We start from the raw sequence: 19,652 nt of genomic DNA, 5'->3' as shown, positions 1-19,652 counted from the left end.
CTTCCCGGACCAGGGGTCGAACCCACGTCCCCTGCATTAACAGGAAGATTCTTAACCACTGCACCACCAGGGAAGTCCCACTATGTGAAAATTTTTCATTCATAAATGACATTTACTGAGCTTCTACTCTGTGTCAGGCATTAAGATGCTTCATAGAATAATGCAAGCACAGAAGTAGGTGCTCAATACAATGATTACTGTAGATGATGATGATAACTATTATTATTATAATTCTTCCCCTTATGACTGTGGCACTTTCCAAAAGCAGAAAGGAATAGTAGAATTAGAATACTGGGTTCAAATTACACATCTGCAGCTTCCTTGCCATGAAACCATAGGCAAATTATTAGATTTCTCTGAATATCTGTTTCTCCTGAATGGGAATTAATAATATAAACTTGCCCTATTTGCCACTATCTGATTTGTGGAAACAGAGTCTGCCTATCTGATGGTGCTGAGAAACTAGGAGCAAAGCCATTAATAGGAGACTGGTCAAGAATAGATACTAAGGAGTAAGTTGTTGGAACACCATCAAGAGCTGCAGAATGCCCAATTAGAATGAGGATAGGGACAACTAAATGCTCAGTTGTCACACTAAGAACAAAGCCAGGAGAGATAGATGAGGAATCATTGCAGAGGAAGTAGATAACTAACTGTGTATCCAAACCTTCCTTTAATTAGGAATTGGTGTGAGTGGGACTCTTCCAGCTGATTTCAGGAGTTAGCTTCTAGGGGCCAAAATAGGGTGGGGCCCTATTCCAGGAAGTCTAGACAGAAAGAGATAGGCAGGCAAGTCAAAGCCAAATTTCTTTAAGAAAAATTGAGCCAGACACTAGGGAGACAAAAATACTAACTCCAAAGTGCCAGAGTTAGGATCAGAATAGGGTTTCAAAGCAAAGGTTTTAGAATGGGGTAGAGTTGGAGTTTAAGAATAGAGAGTACGTGGGGAGAAGCAATGAGGTTTCAGGGTGGTTGCTGCAAACATTCATGATGTGTTTGTGAAATGGTGAAACATTCAGTAGGTCCAGAATGATCTAGTGTCCGGCATTTTATTGTGTTAGGAGCTCTTTGAAGGTCTAGGGCCTACCTTCAATGAGGAAGACTTCTGTTGTCCTGAGCCTGGTATCTTATAAAGTCCTCCCTGTTTCACAAGATTGTTGTGAGGATCCAGTAGATGTCCCCAGTAAATGGTAACACCGTGCATGCCCTGGAAATACTCTATATCAGCCCCATTTGCTTGTCACTATAGTTTGCTGCTCTGTCTTTTTTTTTCTTTTTTTTCTGGTTGCGTTGGGCCTTTGTTGCTGTGCCCGGGCTTCCTCTAGTTGCGGAGAGCAGGGGCTACTCTTGGTTGTGGTGCACAGGCTTCTCATTGCGGTGGCTTCTCTTGTTGCAGAGCACGGGCTCTAGGCACACAGGCTTTAGTAGTTGTGACTCTCACGCTCTAGAGCGCAGGCTCAGTAGTTGTGGCATATGGGCTTAGTTGCTCCATGGCATGTGGGATCTTCCTGGACCAGGGATTGAACACATGTCCCCTGCATTGGCAGGCAAATTCTTATCCACTGCACCACTGCTTTGTGTCTTTCTGAGCAGCTTGTGTGTGTCTCTGCTTTTCATGCACATGTCTCTTAGGCCTGTTACTGTAGAAGGAGGGTTTCATATGAAACAGAGGTTCATAATAACCATTCTTTATAGAGGGAAGAATGACAGATTGGTTATAAGCTGAATAAGACTCAGATTACACAGAAATAGGGCTACTGCAGTAATTATTTTTGGTTGACACTATAAATGTCTTTGGATGTAGGCATCTGACATTTTTCAGTTATTGTTATTTTTATTTTTCCCAATATTTTATTAAGGGAATTTCCAAATACCCACATAAAAATTGAAAGAATTTTACTGTAAGCACACATATATCTAGATTCTGCCATTAACATTATACTGTTCTCGCTTTATTGCTTGTCTATCCATCTAGCCATGCTTCTGTTTATCCACCAACTTCGTGTACTTCAAAGTAAAATGCAGACATCAGTGTATTTCCCTCAAATACTTCCAGTGTGTCTGTCATTAATCAGAGTTCATTATTTATTTGCCTTTTTTTCCTTTTAAGTAAAATTCACATATAATAAAATGAACAAATCTTGTCTGCATTTGTTGACTTTTGACAGATACACACACTTAAATAACCCAAACCCTTATCAAGATATAGGGTATTATGGTCACCTCACAAAGTTCCTTAATGCTCTTTCCCTGGAAATGCCCACCCCTCCTTCTCCAGAAGTTCTGACATCTTTGAATCTTAGATTAGTTTTGCCTATTTAGGAGCTTCATACAAATGGGATCATACAGTATATACTCTTTTATGTAAGGCTTCTTTCACATAGCATGTTTTTGAAATTCATCCACATTGTGCATATATGGGTAGTTTGTTCTTTTTTATTGCTGAGTGGTATTCCATTGTATGAATGGAACAAAAAGCAGTTTATCTGTTTTCCTATTGATGGGCACTGTTTCCAGTTTCGGGCTATTATGAATAAAGCTACTGTGAACATTCTTGTAAGAATCTTTCTGTGAACATGTGCTTTCATTTCTTGGGTAAATATGTAGGAATGGGATTGCTAGTTCATAAGTTTGGTTTTTTAAATTATTTTCAAAAATTGTTTATTTTTACACAAAATTTAAAGATTACTTTCCATTTATACTTATTAAAAAATATTGGCTATACTCCCCATGTTGTACAAAACATCATAAAGTAAGTTTAAGTTTATCTATTTATTTATTTATTGGCCATGCCTCACGGCATGCAGTATCTTAATTCCCCATCCAGGGATCGGACCTATGCCCCCTGCAGTGGAAGCACAGAGTCTTTACCACTGTACCACCAGGGAAGTCCCGGTTTAAGTTTATTCTTATAAGAAATTATCAAGGGGTGAAGTCAGGATGGCGGTGTGGGAAGATGTGGAGTTAGCATCTCCCCACAACTAGGGTGCCAGCTGGTGGGGGGACTCTGATGCCTAAGGAGACGGAAGAACCCCAAAGTGAACTGGTAGGACATAGGGGGACTGAGGGGGGAGGAGAAGTGGAGGCCAGACAGGATCGGTGACGCTGAGGCAGGGGAGATCAGGAGAGGCAGGCGGGAGGGGCCCTCCAGGAGGAGCGAGAGAGGAGTGGAGGGCATTTGCCCTGCCCACTCAGGCCTGGGGAAACTGCTGAGCTCCCAGGCGGGTCCCCTGCCCTCTAAGGCTCCCCCCTCCGCCCCCACCAGCTGCATTGGTCCTGGAGGTGTAGGAAGGAGGCAGAGGAGATCAGGAGAGGCAGGCAGGAGGGGCCCTCCCAGGCTGGAGGAGCAAGAGAGGAGAGGAGGGCGTTTGCCCCATCCACTCAAGCCCAGGAAGCCTCCTGGGCTCCCAGGTGAGGTCCCCTGCCCTCTGAGACCGGGGGTGGGGGGCATGCCTGGGCCCCTTCTGTTCCTTGAGCCTAAGCCCCACCCCCACACCCCCAGGGCCTTTTACAGCCCTGTGGGTCCGGAGCATTGGCCCCACCCACCACCCAAACCTCACCCTTGCTTAGGCCCCGCCCTCCACAGCCAAGGCCTTCCCCACCCTTTTTTTTCCTTTTCCCTCCTCCCCTTTTTTCCTATTGTGGTACTGATGTACCTTCTGGTTGTTGATTCACCTATATTTTAATTGTTATATTCTTTCTAGCATATCTGTTAGTTTCCTAGTCCAATTTTATTTTTTACTTTGTTATTGGTTTTTTTTGCTGCCCCATGCGGCTTGTGGGATCTTGGTTCATGAGCCAGAAGTTGGGCTGAAGCTCCTGCAGTGGGAGCTCCAAGTCCAAACCACTGGACTAACAGAGAAACTTAGACCCCAGGGAATATTCATCAGAGTGAGGTCTCATGGAGTTCCTCATCTCAGCACCAAGACACAGCTCTACCCAATAGCCTACAAACTCCAGTGTTGGAAGCCTCGGGCCAAACAACCAGTAAGACAAGAACACAATCCCCCCCCCCACACACACACACAAAATGAGATGGCAAAAAAATATGTCACAGATGAAGGAGCAAGGTAAAAACCTAGAAGACCAAATAAATGAAGAGGAAATAGGCAATCTACCTGAAAAAGAATTCAGAGTAATCATAGTAAAGATGATCCAGAATCTCGGAAATAGAATGGCGGCATGGATTGAGAAAATACAAGAGATGTTTAACAAAGAACTAGAAGAACTAAAGAACAAACAAAGAAAGATGAACAACACAATAACTGAAATGAAAAATACACTAGAAGGAATCAATAGCAGAATAACTGAGGCAGAAGAACGAGTAAGTGAGCTGGAAGACAAAATGGTGGAAATAACTACCGAGGAGCAGAATAAAGAAAAAAGAATGAAAAGAATTGAAGACAATCTGAGAGAACTCTGGGACAACACTAAACACACCAACATTCAAATTATAGGGTTCCCAGAAGAAGAGAAAAAGAAAGTATCTGAGAAAATATTTGAAGAGATTATAGTCGAAAACTTCCATAACATGGGAAAGGAAATAGTCACCCAGGTCTAGGAAGCACAGAGAGTCCCATACAGGATAAACCCTAGGAAAAACACACCAAGACACATATTAATCAAACTAACAAAAATTAAATTCAAAGAAAAAATATTAAAAGCAGCAAGGGAAAGACAAAAAATAACATACAAAGGAATCCCTACAAGGTTATCAGCTGATTTTTCAGTGGAAACTCTGCAGGCCAGAAGGGAGTGGCAGGATATACTTAAAGTGATGAAAGAAAAACCTACAACCAAGATTACTGTACCCAGCAAGGATCTCTCAGATTTGATGGAGAAGTCAAAAGCTTTTCAGACAAGCAAAAGCTAAGAGAATTCAGTACCACCAAACCAGCTTTAAAACAAATGCTAAAGAAACTTCTCTAGGCAGGAAACACAAGAGAAGAAAAAGAGAAGAAAAAGACACACAAAAAAAAACCCCAAACAATTAAGAAAATGGTAATGGGAACATACATATCAATAATAACCTTGAATGTAAATGGATTAAATGCCCCAACCAAAAGACACAGACTGGCTGAATAGATACAAAGACAAGAGCCATATATATGCTGTCTACAAGAGACCCACTTCAGACCTAGGGACACATACAGACTGAAAGTGAAGAGATGGAAAAAGATATTGCATGCAAATGGAAATCAAAAGAAAGCAATACTCATATCAGGTAAAATAGACTTTAAAATAAAGGCTGTTACGAGAGACAAGGAGGGACACTACATAATGAGCAAAGGATAAATCCAAGAAGAAGATATAACAATTATCAATGTTTATGCACCCAACATAGGAGCACCTCAATACATAAGGCAAATGCTAACAACCATGAAAGGAGAAATCGACAGTAACACAATAATAGTAGGGGACTTTAACACCCGACTTACACCAATGGACAGATCATCCAAGCAGAAAGTAAATAAGGAAATACAAGCTTTAAATGACACAATAGACCAGATAGATTTAATTGATATTTATAGAACATTCCACCCAAAAGTGGCAGAGTACACTTTCTTCTCAAGTGCACATGGAACATTCTCCAGGATAGATCACATCTTGGGACACAAATCACACCTTAGAAAATTTAAGAAAATTGATGTCGTATCAAGCATCTTTTCTGACCACAACACTATGAGATTGGAAATCAGTTACAGGAAAGAAACTGTAAAAAACACAAATACATGGAGGCTAAACAGTGTGCTACTAAATAACCAAGAGATCACTGAAGAAATCAAAGAAAAAATTAAAAAATACATAGAAAAAAATGACAATGAAAACACAACAACCGAAAACCCATGGGATGCAGCGGAAGCAGTTCTAAGAGGGAAGAATCAATCTCACCTCAAGAAACAAGAAAAATCTGAAGTAAACAATCTAACCCTACCCTTAAAACAACTAGAGAAAGAAGAACAAAGAAAACCCAAAGTCAGTAGAAGGAAAGGAATCATAAAGATCAGAGCAGAAATAAATGAAATAGAAATGAAGAAAACAATAACAAAGCAATAAAACTAAAAGCTGGTTCTTTGAGAATATAAACCAAATTGATAATCCCTTAGCCAGACTCATCAAGAAAAAAAGGGGGAGGATGCAAATCAATAATATTTGAAATGAAAAAGGAGAAATCACAACTGACACTGCAGAAATAAAGGATTATAAGAGACTACTCCAAACAACTGTGTGCCAATAAAATGGACAGCCATGAAGAAATGGACAAAGTCTTGGAAAGGTACAATTTTCCAAGACTGAACCAGGAAGAATTAGAAAATAAAAACAGACCTATCACAAGTAATGAAATTGAAATCATAATTTTAAATCTTCCAATAAACAGAAGTGCAGGACCAGTTGGCTTCACAGGTGAAATCTATCAAACATTTAGAGAAAAGCTAACACTGATCCTTCTCAAACTGTTCCAAAAAATTGCAGAAGGAGAAACACTCCCAAATTCATTCTACGAAGCCACCATCACCCTGATACCAAAACCAGACAAAGATACCACAAAAAAAGAAAATTATAGACCAATACCACTGATGAACATAGATGCAAAAATCCTGAACAAAATACTAGCAAATGGAATCCAACAGCACATTAAAAGGATCATACACCATGATCAAGTGGGGTTTATTCCAGGAATGCAAGGATTCTTCAATATACACAAATCAATCAATGTGATACACCACATTAACAAATTAAGGAATAAAAAAACCATATGAGGGGCTTCCCTGGTGGCACAGTGGTTGAGAGTCCGCCTGCCGATGCAGGGGACACGGGTTTGTTCCCCGGTCTGGGAAGATCCCACATGCCGCGGAGCGACTGGGCCCGTGAGCCATGGCCGCTGAGCCTGCGCGTCCGGAGCCTGTGCTCCGCAACGGAAGAGGCCACAACAGTGAGAGGCCCGCATACCGCAAAAAAAAAAACCCAAAAAACCATATGATCCTCTCACTAGATGCAGAAAAAGCTTCTGACAAAATTCAACACCCATTTATGATAAAAATTCACCAGAAAGTGGGCAGAGAGGGAACCTACCTCAACATAATAAAGGCCATATATGAGAAACCCACAGCAAGCGTCATACGCAATGGTGAAAAACTGAAAGCATCTCCACTAAGATCAGGAACAAGACAAGGACGACCACTCTCGCCACTCTTATTCAACATAGTTTTGGAAGTCCTAGCCACAGCAATCAGAGAGGAAAAAGAAATAAAAGGAATACTAATGGGAAAAGAAGAAGTAAAACTCACTCTTTGCCGATGACGTGATACTATACATAGACAATCCTAAAGATGCCACCAGAAAACGACTAGAACTTATCAATGAATTTGGTAAAGTTGCAGGATACAAAATTAATGCACGGAAATCTCTGGCTTTCCTATATACCAACAACAAAAAATAAGAAAGAGAAATTAAGGAAACACTCCCATTTACCACTGCAATGAAAAGAATAAAGTACCTAGGAATAAACCTGCCTAAGGTGGAGAAACACTTGTACTCAGAAAACTATAAAACTCCAATGAAAGCAATCAAAGATGACATAAACGGATGGAGAAATATACCATGTTCTTGGATTGGAAGAATCAATATTGTGAAAATGACTGTACTACCCAAAGCAATCTACAGATTTAGTGCAGTCCCTATCAAACTACCAATGGCATTCTTCACAGAATTAGAACAAAAATATCTTACAATTTGTATAGGAACACAAAAGACCCTGAATAGCCAAGGCAATCTTGGGAAAGAAAAACGGAGTTGGAGGAATCAAGCTCCCCTATTTCAAACTATACCACAAAGCTACAGTAATTAAGACAGTGTGGTACTGGCACAAAAACAGAAATATAGATCAGTGGTACAGGATAGAGTGCCCAGAGATAAACCCACACATATATGGGCACCTAGTTTATGACAAAGGAGGCAAGAACTTACAATGGAGAAAAGACAGTTCTTCAATAAGTGGTGCTGGGGAAACTGGACAGCTACATGTAAAATAATGAAATTAGAACACCACCTAACACCATACACAAAAATAAAATCCAAATGGATTAAAGACTTAAATGTAAGACGAGACAGTGTAAAACTCTTAGAGGAAAACATAGGAAAAACACTCTGACATAAACCACAGCAAGATCTTTTTTGACCCACCTCCTAGAGTAATGGAAATAAAAATAAAAATAAATAAATGGCACTTAATTAAACTTAAAAGCTTTTGCACAGCAAAGGAAACCATAAACAAGACAAAAAGACGACCCTCAGAGTGGGAGAAAATATTTGCAAATGAAACAACAGACAAAGGATTAATCTCCAAAATATACAAACAGTTCATGGAGCTCAATATCAAAAAAACAGACAATTCAGTTAAAAAATGGACAGAAGTTCTAAATAGAAATTTCACCAAGGAAGACATACAGATGGCCAAGAGGCACATGAAAAGATGCTCAGCATCACTAATTATTAGGAAATGCAAATCAAAACTACAATGAGGTATCACCTTGCGCTGGTCAGAATGACCATTATCAAAAAATCTAGAAACAATAAATGCCGGAAAGGGTGTGGTGAAAAGGGAACCCTCCTGCACTGTTGGTGGGAATGTGAATTGATACAACCACTATGGAAAACAGTATGGAAGTTCCTTAAAAAACTAAAAATAGAACTACCATATGACCCAGCAATCCCACTAGTGGGCATATACCCTGAGAAAACCATAATTCAAAAAGAATGTACCACAATGTTCATTGCATCGCTATTTACAATAGCCAGGACATGGAACCAACTGAAATGTCTATCGACAGATGAATGGATAAAGATGTGGCACATATATACAATGCATATTACTCAGCCATAAAAAGAAATGAAATTGAATTATTTATATTCAGGTGGATGGACCTAGAGTCTCTTGCACAGAGTGAAGTAAGTCAGAAAGTGAAAAACAAATACCGTACACTAACGCATATATATGGAATCTAAAAAAAAAAAAAGTACTGATGAACCTAGTTGCAGGGCAGGAATAAAGAGGTAGACATAGAGAATGGACTTGAGGACATGGGGTGGGAGGGTGAAGCTCAGACGAAGTGAGGGTAGCATTGATATATATACACTACCAAATGTAAAATAGTTGACTGGTGGGAAGCAGCAGCACAGCACAGGGAGATCAGCTCGGTGCTTCATGATGACCTAGAGGGGTGGGATAGGGAGGCTGGGAGGGAGGCTCAAGAGGGAGGGGATATGGGGACATGTGTATGCATATGGCTGATTCACTTTGTTGTGCAACAGAAACTAACACAGTATTGTGAAGCAATTATACTCCTAATAAAGATCTATTAGAAATATATATATATGAAAAAAAGGGGGGATAATCATACTTTTCCCTAAAGTGTTTGTACCATTATATACTCCTGCTAACAGTGTGTGAGAGTTCTGGTTGCTCCATATTTTTGCCAACATTTAGTTATGTAGTTCTTTTTAACTTTGGACATTATGGTGGATGTATAATAGAATGTTATTATGCTTTTAACCTACATTTCCCTGCCAACTCTTTTTTTTTCTTTTAAGATTTATTTATTTTTGTCTGTGTCAGGTCTTAGTTGCAGCACGTGGGATCTTTTCGTTGAGGCATGTGGATCTTTTGTTGCAGCACGTGGGCTCTTTGTTGTGATGCGCAGGCTTCTCTCTAGTTGTGACATATGGGGTTTTTTTTTTCTCTTCTTGTGGTGTGCAGGCTCCAGGGCGGGTGGGCTCTGTAGTTGTGGCACGGGTTCCAGAACGCATGGGCTCTGTAATTTGTGGCATGCCGGCTCTCTAGTTGAGGCACGCAAGCTCAATAGTTGTGGCACACAGGCTTAGTTGCCCCGTGGTATATGGCATCTTAGTTCCCTGACCAGGGATCGAACCCACGTCCCCTGCATTGCAAGGCGGATTCTTTACCACTGGACCATCAGGGAAGTCCCTCCCTGCCAGCTCTTGATGTTGAACACTTTTTCTTGAGCTTCTTGACCATATATTCTTTTAGTGAAATGTCTGTTCAAATCTTTTGCCTAGTTTTAAATCAGGTTGTTTGTCTTTTTATTATTGAGCTTTAGGGGTTCTTTATACATCTCAGAAACTAGTCTTTTGTTATATATATAATTTTATTTTATATTTACATATATTTTAATGTATTTTAAAACATACAGTTGACCCTTGAACAACGTGAGTTTAAACTGCATGGGCCTACTTAAGCATGGATTTTTTTTTTCTAATAAATACAGTACTACATGATCCATGGTTGGTTAAATCTGTGGATTTGAAACCTTAGATACAGAGGGCTGACTATGGGACTTGAGCATCGTTGGATTTTGGTGTCAACAGTGGGTCCTGGCACCAGTTCCCCACAGATACCAAGGGATGACTGTCCACAGATTTTCAACTGCAGTGGAGTGGGCGCCCCAACCCCTGCAGTGTTCAAGGATTGACTATACTTAATATTTTCTCCCAGCTTGTTACTTACCTATTCATTTTTTTAAAAATGTGCTCACCTTACTTTCTTTTAAAAAATAAAAAGTTTTAAAAAAAAGTTTTAGGACTTCCCTGGTGGTGCAGTGGTTAAGAATCCACCTGCCAATGCAGGGGACACGGGTTTGAGCCCTGGTCCGGGAAGATCCCACATGCCATGGAGCAGCTAAGCCCATGGGCCACAACTACTGAAGCCTGTGTACCTAGAGCCTGTGCTCCTCAACAAGAGACGCCACCATGATGAGGAGCCCACACACCACAACCAAGAGTAGCCCCCGCTTGCCGCAACTAGAGAAAGCCTGCGTGCAGCAGCGAAGACCCAACACAGCCAAAAATCAATAAATAAAATAAATAAATTTATAAAAAACGTAGTTTTAGATCTACAGAAGAATTGAACAGATAATACAGAGGGTGTCCATATACCCCTCCGTCCTCTGTATACAGTTTCTCTCATTATTAACGTCTTGTGTTAATGTAGTATATTTGTTATAATTAATGAACCAATATTATTAACTAAAGTTGATAGTTTATATTAAGGTTTATTCTTTTGTTATACAGTTCTATGGGTTTTGACAAATGCATATTTTTCAACCATAGAAAGGAGTGAAGTACTGATACATGATTTACCATGGATGAACCTTGAAAACATTATGCTAAGTGAAAGAAGCTAGTTGCAAAAGATCACATATTGTATGATTCTATTTATATGAAATGTCCAGAAGAGGCAAATCTAGACAGAAAGTAGATTAGTAGTTGCCAGGAAATGAGAGAAAGAAGAATGGAGAGTGACTGCTAACGGGTACTGTTAAGAGGTGTTTGAGGATGATGAAAATACTCCAGAATTCGATAGGTTGAGGGTTTCACAACTTTGTGAATATACTAAACACATTATCATACACTTTTAAAGGGTGAATTTTATGGCATGTAAATTATATCTCAGTAAAAATTACGAAGTGTTCCTCAGTAGTCATCTCATCATTGTGATTCCTCATTTACATTGCCCATATTACTTTGTGTATCAAATTTCACATAAGGGGCTTCCCTGGTGGCGCAGTGGTTGAGAGTCCGCCTGCCGATGCAGGGGACACGGGTTCGTGCCCCGGTCCGGGAAGATCCCACATGCCGCGGAGGAGCTGGGCCCGTGAGCCATGGCCGCTGAGCCTGTGCGTCCGGAACCTGTGCTCCGCAACGGCAGAGGTCACAACAGTGAGAGGCCCGCGTACCGCAAAAAAAAAAAAAAAAAAAAAAAAAAAAAAAAAATTCACATAAGAAAAAATTTAAACACCTCCTTTATATAAGTGTAATCTACCTTCCTATAACTTCTACCTGCTAATCCTAATTTTGTACTCTGAAAATCCTCAAAAGAAGTCCATTCTTTCTTTCATCTTATAGCTCTTTAAATATTTGAAAACAGTCATTTTGTCTTTCCTCTTATGTATTCTGTTACTTAGGCTAAACATCCCCAGTTCTTTCAAGTTTTCTTAGTGAAATATACTATACATGGAAAGCACACTAATTTGTCCATGTTGATTTCAAAATATGGTATCAGTCGGTATCACATTACAGTATCATACAGAATAGTTTCATGGTCCTAAAAACCCTTGTGCATCACCTATTTATCCCTCCTGCCTTCCCATCCCCCCTCACCCTGAACCCTCAGTAACCACTGATCTTTTTACTGTCTCTATCCTTTTTCTCTTTTCTAGAACATCATACAGTTGAGGTAGTATGTTATGTGGTCTTTCCAGACTGGTTTCTTTACTCTCACTTGAATTTTAATCTGATGAAAAATTTCCTGACCATTATTTTGTGGAATTCATTAAATTCTGGGCACCATATCATTGCTTTGGAACAATTTGACTATGATGTGTTTTGGTATAGTTTTCTTCATGTTTCTTATGCTTGGTATTCATGGAGCTTTTTGGATCTGTGAATTTATATTTTTCATCAAATATGGAAATTTTTTGGCTCATTTTTCTTCAAGTATTTTTTCTGCCCTCCCTCTCTTCAGGGGAGTCTATCTACACATATATTAGACCACTAATAATGAAATTATCCCCCAGGTCACTGATGTTTTGAAATCTTTAAATTAGTTTTTTTCTCTTTTACTGTTCATTTTGGATAGCTTCTATTGCTATATCTTCAAATTCACTAATGTTTTCTTCTGCAGTATCTAATCTGCTTTTAATCCCACCCAGTGATATTTTCATCTGAGACACTGTAGTTTTCATTTCTAGAAGCTCAATTAGGGTCTTTTAAAAAATACTATCCATGTCTCCTTAACTTTTTGAACATATGGAATATAGTTATGATAACTTTTAATGTCCTTATCTGTTAATTCTAACACTTATGCCATTTCTGGGTCAGTTTTGATTGATTGATTTTTCACCTCATGGTTGTGTTTTCCTGCTTCTTTGCATGCTTGGTAATTTTGATTGAATGGCAGGCGTGAATTTTACCTATTGGATGCTATGTATTTTTGTACTCTTAAAAATATTCTTGAGCTTTATTCTGGGACACAACTGTTACTTGAAAACAGTTTGACCTTTTGGGACCTTTAGGCAGGACCAGAACCATGCTCAATTTAGGGCTAATTATTCCTGAATACTGAGACTAGACGTTTCTTTGTATTCTATCCACTGCCCCATGAATCATGAATTTTTCCAGTTTGGCTAGGTGGAACAGGCATGATTTTGAGCCATGTATGAGTGCCAGGCACTCTTACCTTTGATCCTTTCAGATGGTTCTTTCCCTGGTCTCAGATAGTTTCTTCACATTTATGCCCTGATCATTACTTAGCTGAATACTTGAGGGGGACCCTCTGTAGACCTCCAGGGGTCTCTCTGTGCAGCTCTTTTCTCCTTGGTAGCTTGTCCTCTGAACTCTAGCCACTTTCATCTCTCTAGACTCTTAGCTCTGTCTCCTTAAATTAGGGAGTCCAGTGGGGTCCTCATGGGTTCCATCTCCTTATTGGATGGCCTGAAAACTCTCTCAGGCCAGCAAGTTGGAGCAATCATAGTGCTTACCTTATTTATTTCTGGTGTCTCAGGAATCACTTTCTTTCATTGCTTGATAGCCAGTGTCTCAAAAATTGTTTCACATACTGTGTCTTTTGTTGTTGTTGTCATTGTTATTTTAGGAAGGAGAGTGTATTTGGTTCCTCTGAATTTCTTTTTTTATTTCTTGCACCTATATCTGTACCACAATCCTATGTATAAATTAATGTCCTTCATAAGTTTTGGAGAAGTATCAGTGATGATCTCTTTGATGAATGTCTGTTCTCTATTCTTTCTGTTTTCTCTTTCTGGAACTCTGATTAGACTTATATTAGATCTTCTCATTCTGTGCTCTTTGTCTTATCTCTATTTCATAATTTCCACCTCCTTGTCTCTGTGCTGCATTCTGGGTCTTTTTTCCAGGACATTAATACCCTCTTTAGCTACATCTATTCTGCTGTAACTCATCTATTGAGTTTTACAGTTTGATAATTACATTTTTCCCCTGAGAGTTCTGTTGGTTTGTGTCCATATCTGTCTCATCATATTTGATAAGTTTTTCGTTGCTTATTCATGTTTAAATTCCATCTTTTATTTCTCAGACATTTCATACATAGTTTTGTATTCTAAATCTGATAATTCTAATATATGAAGACCATTGGTATCTAAATCTACTGTGTGTTGTTTCTTCTGCGTCTCATTCATGATGGTTTATTTACATGAGTATTTTCCAGTCTTTGCTTGTGTGACTAATATTTGGCTAATCTTAATCATGAAATCCTCAGGGTATAAATCACGGATGCTTCCTAAAGAGATGATTTGTATTTTTTCTTTTCTGGAATCCTGGCTTCATCCAGTAGTCCTACTCCCACGTTGCTCGCTTTGAAGAAAGCCCAAGACTTGGTCTCTGGGACCCAATGTTGGTATTTTTACTGGGCCACCTCTGACCTTGGGTTTTCCTAGTGAATACTGGTTACCACCTCCCACTCCATTGTTAGCTTACCGTATTTAGTTTGTTGTTGTTTTTTCATCCCTAGAGACTTCTATTTCTTTCTGTGAGCCCAGTAATGCTTCAAGAAGTATGCTTTATCATGGATATAGTTGTGTTGTAATGGGAAGGCCCTTCAGAATATTTTGTCCCTATATTGCCATGAGGGAGAGTCCTAAAGAAGGTGTTTTAAAAATTGATACGTCCCAGTGTATGAGCTGCACATTGAGCTGATAAACTCCCTGTCACTAAGTGTTTAAGCAAGGGCTTGATAATTCTTTTTGTCAGTGGGTGAGAGATCAAGCTAAATGATTATTTCAACTCAAAGATATTAAAATTCTAGGGTCTCAGGCTTAGAATACAATACGTAGATCACTTTTAAAATAAATGAAGACTGCTCAGTTATGGTGTTTATAATTTATCATCTGTGATCATTTCCAAATATTTTGTTTGGTTTTATTCAGAAGCAAGAGAAATTACTTCTTAGTACTTAAAGACTTCTTTGTCTTTGTTTATTTTTAAACAGTTGGTGTCTTTTTACATTTTGGTCAGTTTGAGAAAGTGGTTTTATTCATGAATTCAACTATTTACAAAAAAAACTATTTAGAAAAATTCCACTATATTCAAGGCACTCTGTTAGATGTTGTAAATGTGTAAATATATAAGACATAGTTTTTATCCTGATAGAGTTTATAATTTAGAAGAAATAAAAAAGTCCTTATTTTGTTTTACATCTCAGACATTATATTCCAAATAATTATGACTCTGATTAAAATTCTCCACAGTTCATTCACTTGGAATGCGCATTCATTCATGAGCATGGCAGGAATTCACAGCCTAGATCCTTTTCTTTTTCTGTCTTTTTCTCCCCACATATCTTTTGTGAGTATCTGTTCACTATTTCTTTCCCTAACATTACTTTCTCTCTCACATATTTTCTGGCTCGTTTTTCCTTTTCTTCTGCATGATGTCTTGTTTTCCTTCTTTCTCATACAGAGAGCGGTATGTACAAATGCTTGACCAAATTGCCTGGCATATGACTGACTTCTACAAAGACATGGTAACTCAGCGAGTGATGGACCAGCGCATTTTAGAAGAACTGTACAATTTTAAGAATGTTATTGAGGAACTGACCAGGTAAAAACTGCTTATCAAAGCCCTATCTCTGAAGAGAGTAAAAAATACTCAGGGAAAGTAGAATGATTAAAGGTGAGGACTCTCTGATTCTCTTTTTGTGTTTTGCAAGAGAACAGAAAGACCTGAATATAACTGTAGAGACATGGGTTACACAGGTTAACACAAAACTAAGGGTCTGTTGTATGTTTGATAGGGAAAAGACTCTTGTTCTTCCTTCCAAAATAGAGATGCTTATCTTAGTTTGATTTACAGAGCAGCGCCGTGATTATGGATGTTAAGGTTCAAATCCCAAAGAGAATAAGCATTATATATAATAGCAATCACATTTAGTGATCAACCAACCTTGTGGCAAGATGATTAGTGGCGGGGGCTTCCCTGGTGGCGCAGTGGTTGAAAATCTGCCTGTCAATGCAGGGGACATGAGTTCGAGCCCTGGTCTGGGAAGATCCCACATGCCGCGGAGCAACTAGCCCCGTGAGCCACAATTACTGAGCCTGCGCGTCTGGAGCCTGTGCTCCGCAACAAGAGAGGCCGCGATAGTGAGGCCCGTGCACTGCGATGAGGAATGGCCCCCACTTGCCGCAACTAGAGAAAGCCCTCGCACAGAAACGAAGAGCCAACACAGCCATAAATAAATAAAACAAAACAAAACAAAAAAACCTTAAAAATCGTATAAAGTTGACATGTTTTAAAAAAAAAAAGATTAGTGGCAAGAATGAAGAGGATAGGATAGGCATGTCAGAGGGTAGGATAGAGCAGCCTTAAGGCCTTGCCTGCCAGCATCTGCCTTCACTCCATTCTAGAGAATCCTCCCCATCTTCTTTCTGCCTTTTCTAGCCAGTCTGATTCCATTGCCAAACCTGGTAAGAGTCCACCTGAATGAACACTAGATTTCTTGATTTGGTTTATAAGGTAGAAAAACGAGGAAGAGATGTACACATGATAACTGAGAAGATTCCTGAGTATAAATCTGATTTCCTAGGTAGAAACGTTTTTAAAATCTTCAACTATGAATACAAAATTTGCTTGCTTTATTTCAGGGAGCTGTGTTTGGTTCAGGCACATGATATGAAACTAACAAAGGAAGCAGAGAAGGCCCACAGAGCTTTGGCACAAGCTCTTTTAGACGCTGAAAAGAATGCCAGGTGAGTTACCGAATGTTAGCCTTTATGTCATACTTGCTTCACACCTTATTTCAAGGAATAAAATTTTTTAGAAGCATTTGAAGCTTTTTGAATTACAACAGTGCTTGAAGGAGTTAATATATGTTAAAGTTAATTGTATATATTAACTCTTCCACACACTGTTGTAATACACATCTTGTGTCTCCTTGTGTGAGAATTTTCCAGGGGGGTAAACCTAAAAGTGGAATTACTGGGTCATAGGATATGCATAGCCTTGTCTTGCTGCATGTTACCAGATACTCCACAAAGTGGTTGTACCAGTATATCCTCTAATCAGTGTATGAGATTTCCCTTTTGCTCATATCTTTTATTTCCCTTTTGCTCATATCTTTGATAGGTATGAAATGTATCTGGTTTTTGTTTGCGTTTTCCTAGTTAGTAGTGTGAGTCTAGTTCTTTTTTGGATTTTAGTGACTCTACTGTGGTCCTAATGTTTTTATTCTATTTCAGGGGTTAGCAGACTTTTTCTGTAAAGGGCCAGATGGTGAGATATGGTTTCTGATGCAACTACTCAATCAACTCTTCCTTTGTAATGTGTGCCACTGTAGTGCAAAAGCAGCCAAGGACAATACCAGAACATGATTTTGTTCCAATAAAACTTTATTTATTGTCACTGAAATCTGAATTTATAATATTTCCATGTGTTACAGAATATTATTCTCCTATTGTTTTTTAACCATTAAAAAATATAAAAAGTAAATCAAATATATAAAAAATAAAAAAAGTAAAATTCTTAGCTCATGTGCTATATAAAAACAAGTGGTGGGCCAGGTTTGACCAACAGGCTGTAGTTTGATAACCTCTATTCTATTTGATTTTCATATTCTATTTCATTTTCTGTTAGAGTTCTGATTACTAGGAAGCTCTTGGGTATGTATCAAAAGATATATTTGATTGCATTTTAATTTTTTATTTAGTTGATTTAAAATATTATTATATTATCATAGAAGCAGTACATGTGCCTTATAAGAAAATTAGAAAACACGGACAAGCAAAAATAAATTTTAAAAAATCACAATTTTGGGACTTCCCTGGTGGTCCAGTGGTTAAGACTCCGCTCTCCCAATGCAGGGGACCTGAGTTCAATCCCTGGTGAGAGAACTAGATCCTGCATGCCGCAACTAAAGATCCCGCATGCCTCAATGAAGCTCCCACACGCGACACCCGTGTGCCACAACTGAGACCCAATGCAGCTAAAAATAAAATAAAATAAAAAAATAAAAAATAAATAAATTTTTAAAAATAAATAAATTAGAATTTCTTTTGTGCTAATGTCGATTATCAGAACAAAACATCTTCTAAAATCAGAGAGATGGGGAAGAAAAGAGAAAAAAATCTCATTTTCTTTAAACATTGATGATTCTGAAGTAGGGTGGTTCATTTTTTGTGTGTGTGATTAGATATTGTAGGTAATATTTTTTTCTTATAGTGACTAATTATTTTGTTGAAAATTTGGAAAATACAGAAACGCAAATAAGAAAATTAAAAACATTCACAATTCTCTTACAGTTAACTACTATTAATATTTCAATATATTTTTCTTTTTTCTATATATTTTTTATAAAAATGATATAAACTGAATATGTACTATTATCATTTGGGTTTTCTTGTTTTATGTTGTACACAAAAATTTTTCCTATGTACCAGAGTATTAAGAACATGACCTTTATTGTTTTTAAAAATTAATTAATTAATTAATTAATTAATTTTGGCTGCGTTGGGTCTTCATTGCTGCACACAGGCTTTCTCTAGTTGCGGTGAGCCGGGGCTACTCTTTGTTGAGATGTGCAGGCTTCTCACTGCGGTGGCTTTTCTTGTTGCGGAGCATGGGCTCTAGGAGTGCGGGCTTCAGTAGCTGTGGCATGTGGGCTCTAGAGCATAGGCTCAGTAGTTGTGGCTCATGGGCTTAGTTGCTCTGCGGCATGTGGGATCTTCCCGGACCAGGGCTCGAACCCATGTCCCCTGCACTGGCAGGCAGATTCTTAACCACTGCGCCACCAGGGAAGTTCTAAGAACATGATCTTTAATTAGCTGCGGAGTATTTTCATCATAGAGCTGCATTATATATTTTATTTGGCCAGTCCCTTGTTGTTGGACATTAAAGTTGTTTCTGAATTTTTTCTTTGGCTGTTATAAATAAGAGTCATTCACATATACACTACCAAATGTAAAATGGGTGGCTAGTGGGAAGCTGCTGCATAGCACAGGGAGATCAGCTTGACGCTTTGTGACAACCTAGAGGGGTGGAATAGGGAGGGTGGGAGGGAGGTTCAAGGGGGAGGGGATATGAGGATATATGTATACATATAGCTGATTTACTCTGTTGTACAGCAGAAACTAATACAACATTGTAAAGCAATTATACTCCAATAAAGATATTTTTAAAAATTAGAGTCATTAATTCCCTTTTTAAAATTGAGGTCTTTTAGATAGTAAAGTGCATAACTCTTAAGGTTATTGCTTGTTGAATTTTTTATGTATATTCATCTGTGTGCCACCTACAGTGATTAATTTTTTCTCAGTTTGAACAAATGGACGCCTCCAAATAGAAGGAGGCTTTAGGAACTGATGTTGGTGGTTAATGGCTTTCAACAAAATTAGAAGCACTTTGTGTCACTGACCTTTTATTCTTACAGAAGAGTTAATATTCCTTAGGAGGAAGTGTTTTAAAAGGTTTGTGAAAGGCTACCAATCACTTTACAACTTCTGTGTTTGTATTTAACCTCAGAGGGATTTTAATTCTAAAAGAAGCTTCAGTGTAAGTTAGAAGGAAAAGGTATGTTCTGGTAAACAAGAAGAAAAAAGATTTAAGAAAAA

At 38.6% G+C, this 19,652-nt stretch overlaps 1 protein-coding gene across 7 annotated transcripts in view; it reads left to right on the top strand.

The window, feature by feature from the left end:
* AXDND1 (axonemal dynein light chain domain containing 1) overlaps positions 1-19,652 on the top strand; it is a 76,808-nt gene that overhangs the window by 12,840 nt on the left and 44,316 nt on the right. For 6 of the 7 annotated variants that reach the window (XR_014293571.1, XM_082616080.1, XM_082616083.1 and 3 more), the window contains 2 exons: positions 15,511-15,651; positions 16,692-16,796. Coding sequence is in view for 6 of the 7 variants with exons in the window: in XM_082616080.1 (XP_082472206.1) it covers positions 15,511-15,651; positions 16,692-16,796 (246 nt within the window). In the remaining variant the exon portion in view is untranslated. The remainder of the gene's footprint in view (positions 1-15,510; positions 15,652-16,691; positions 16,797-19,652) is intronic. The other variant, XM_082616082.1, reaches the window with a different exon arrangement.

This window comes from Mesoplodon mirus (genome assembly GCF_964341445.2).
Source record: "Mesoplodon mirus genome assembly, chromosome: 3".
In the NCBI taxonomy this organism is placed as follows: domain Eukaryota; kingdom Metazoa; phylum Chordata; class Mammalia; order Artiodactyla; family Ziphiidae; genus Mesoplodon; species Mesoplodon mirus.
Note: the sequence above shows the minus strand (reverse complement) of the source record. Positions and strands in the feature narration are given on the sequence as shown.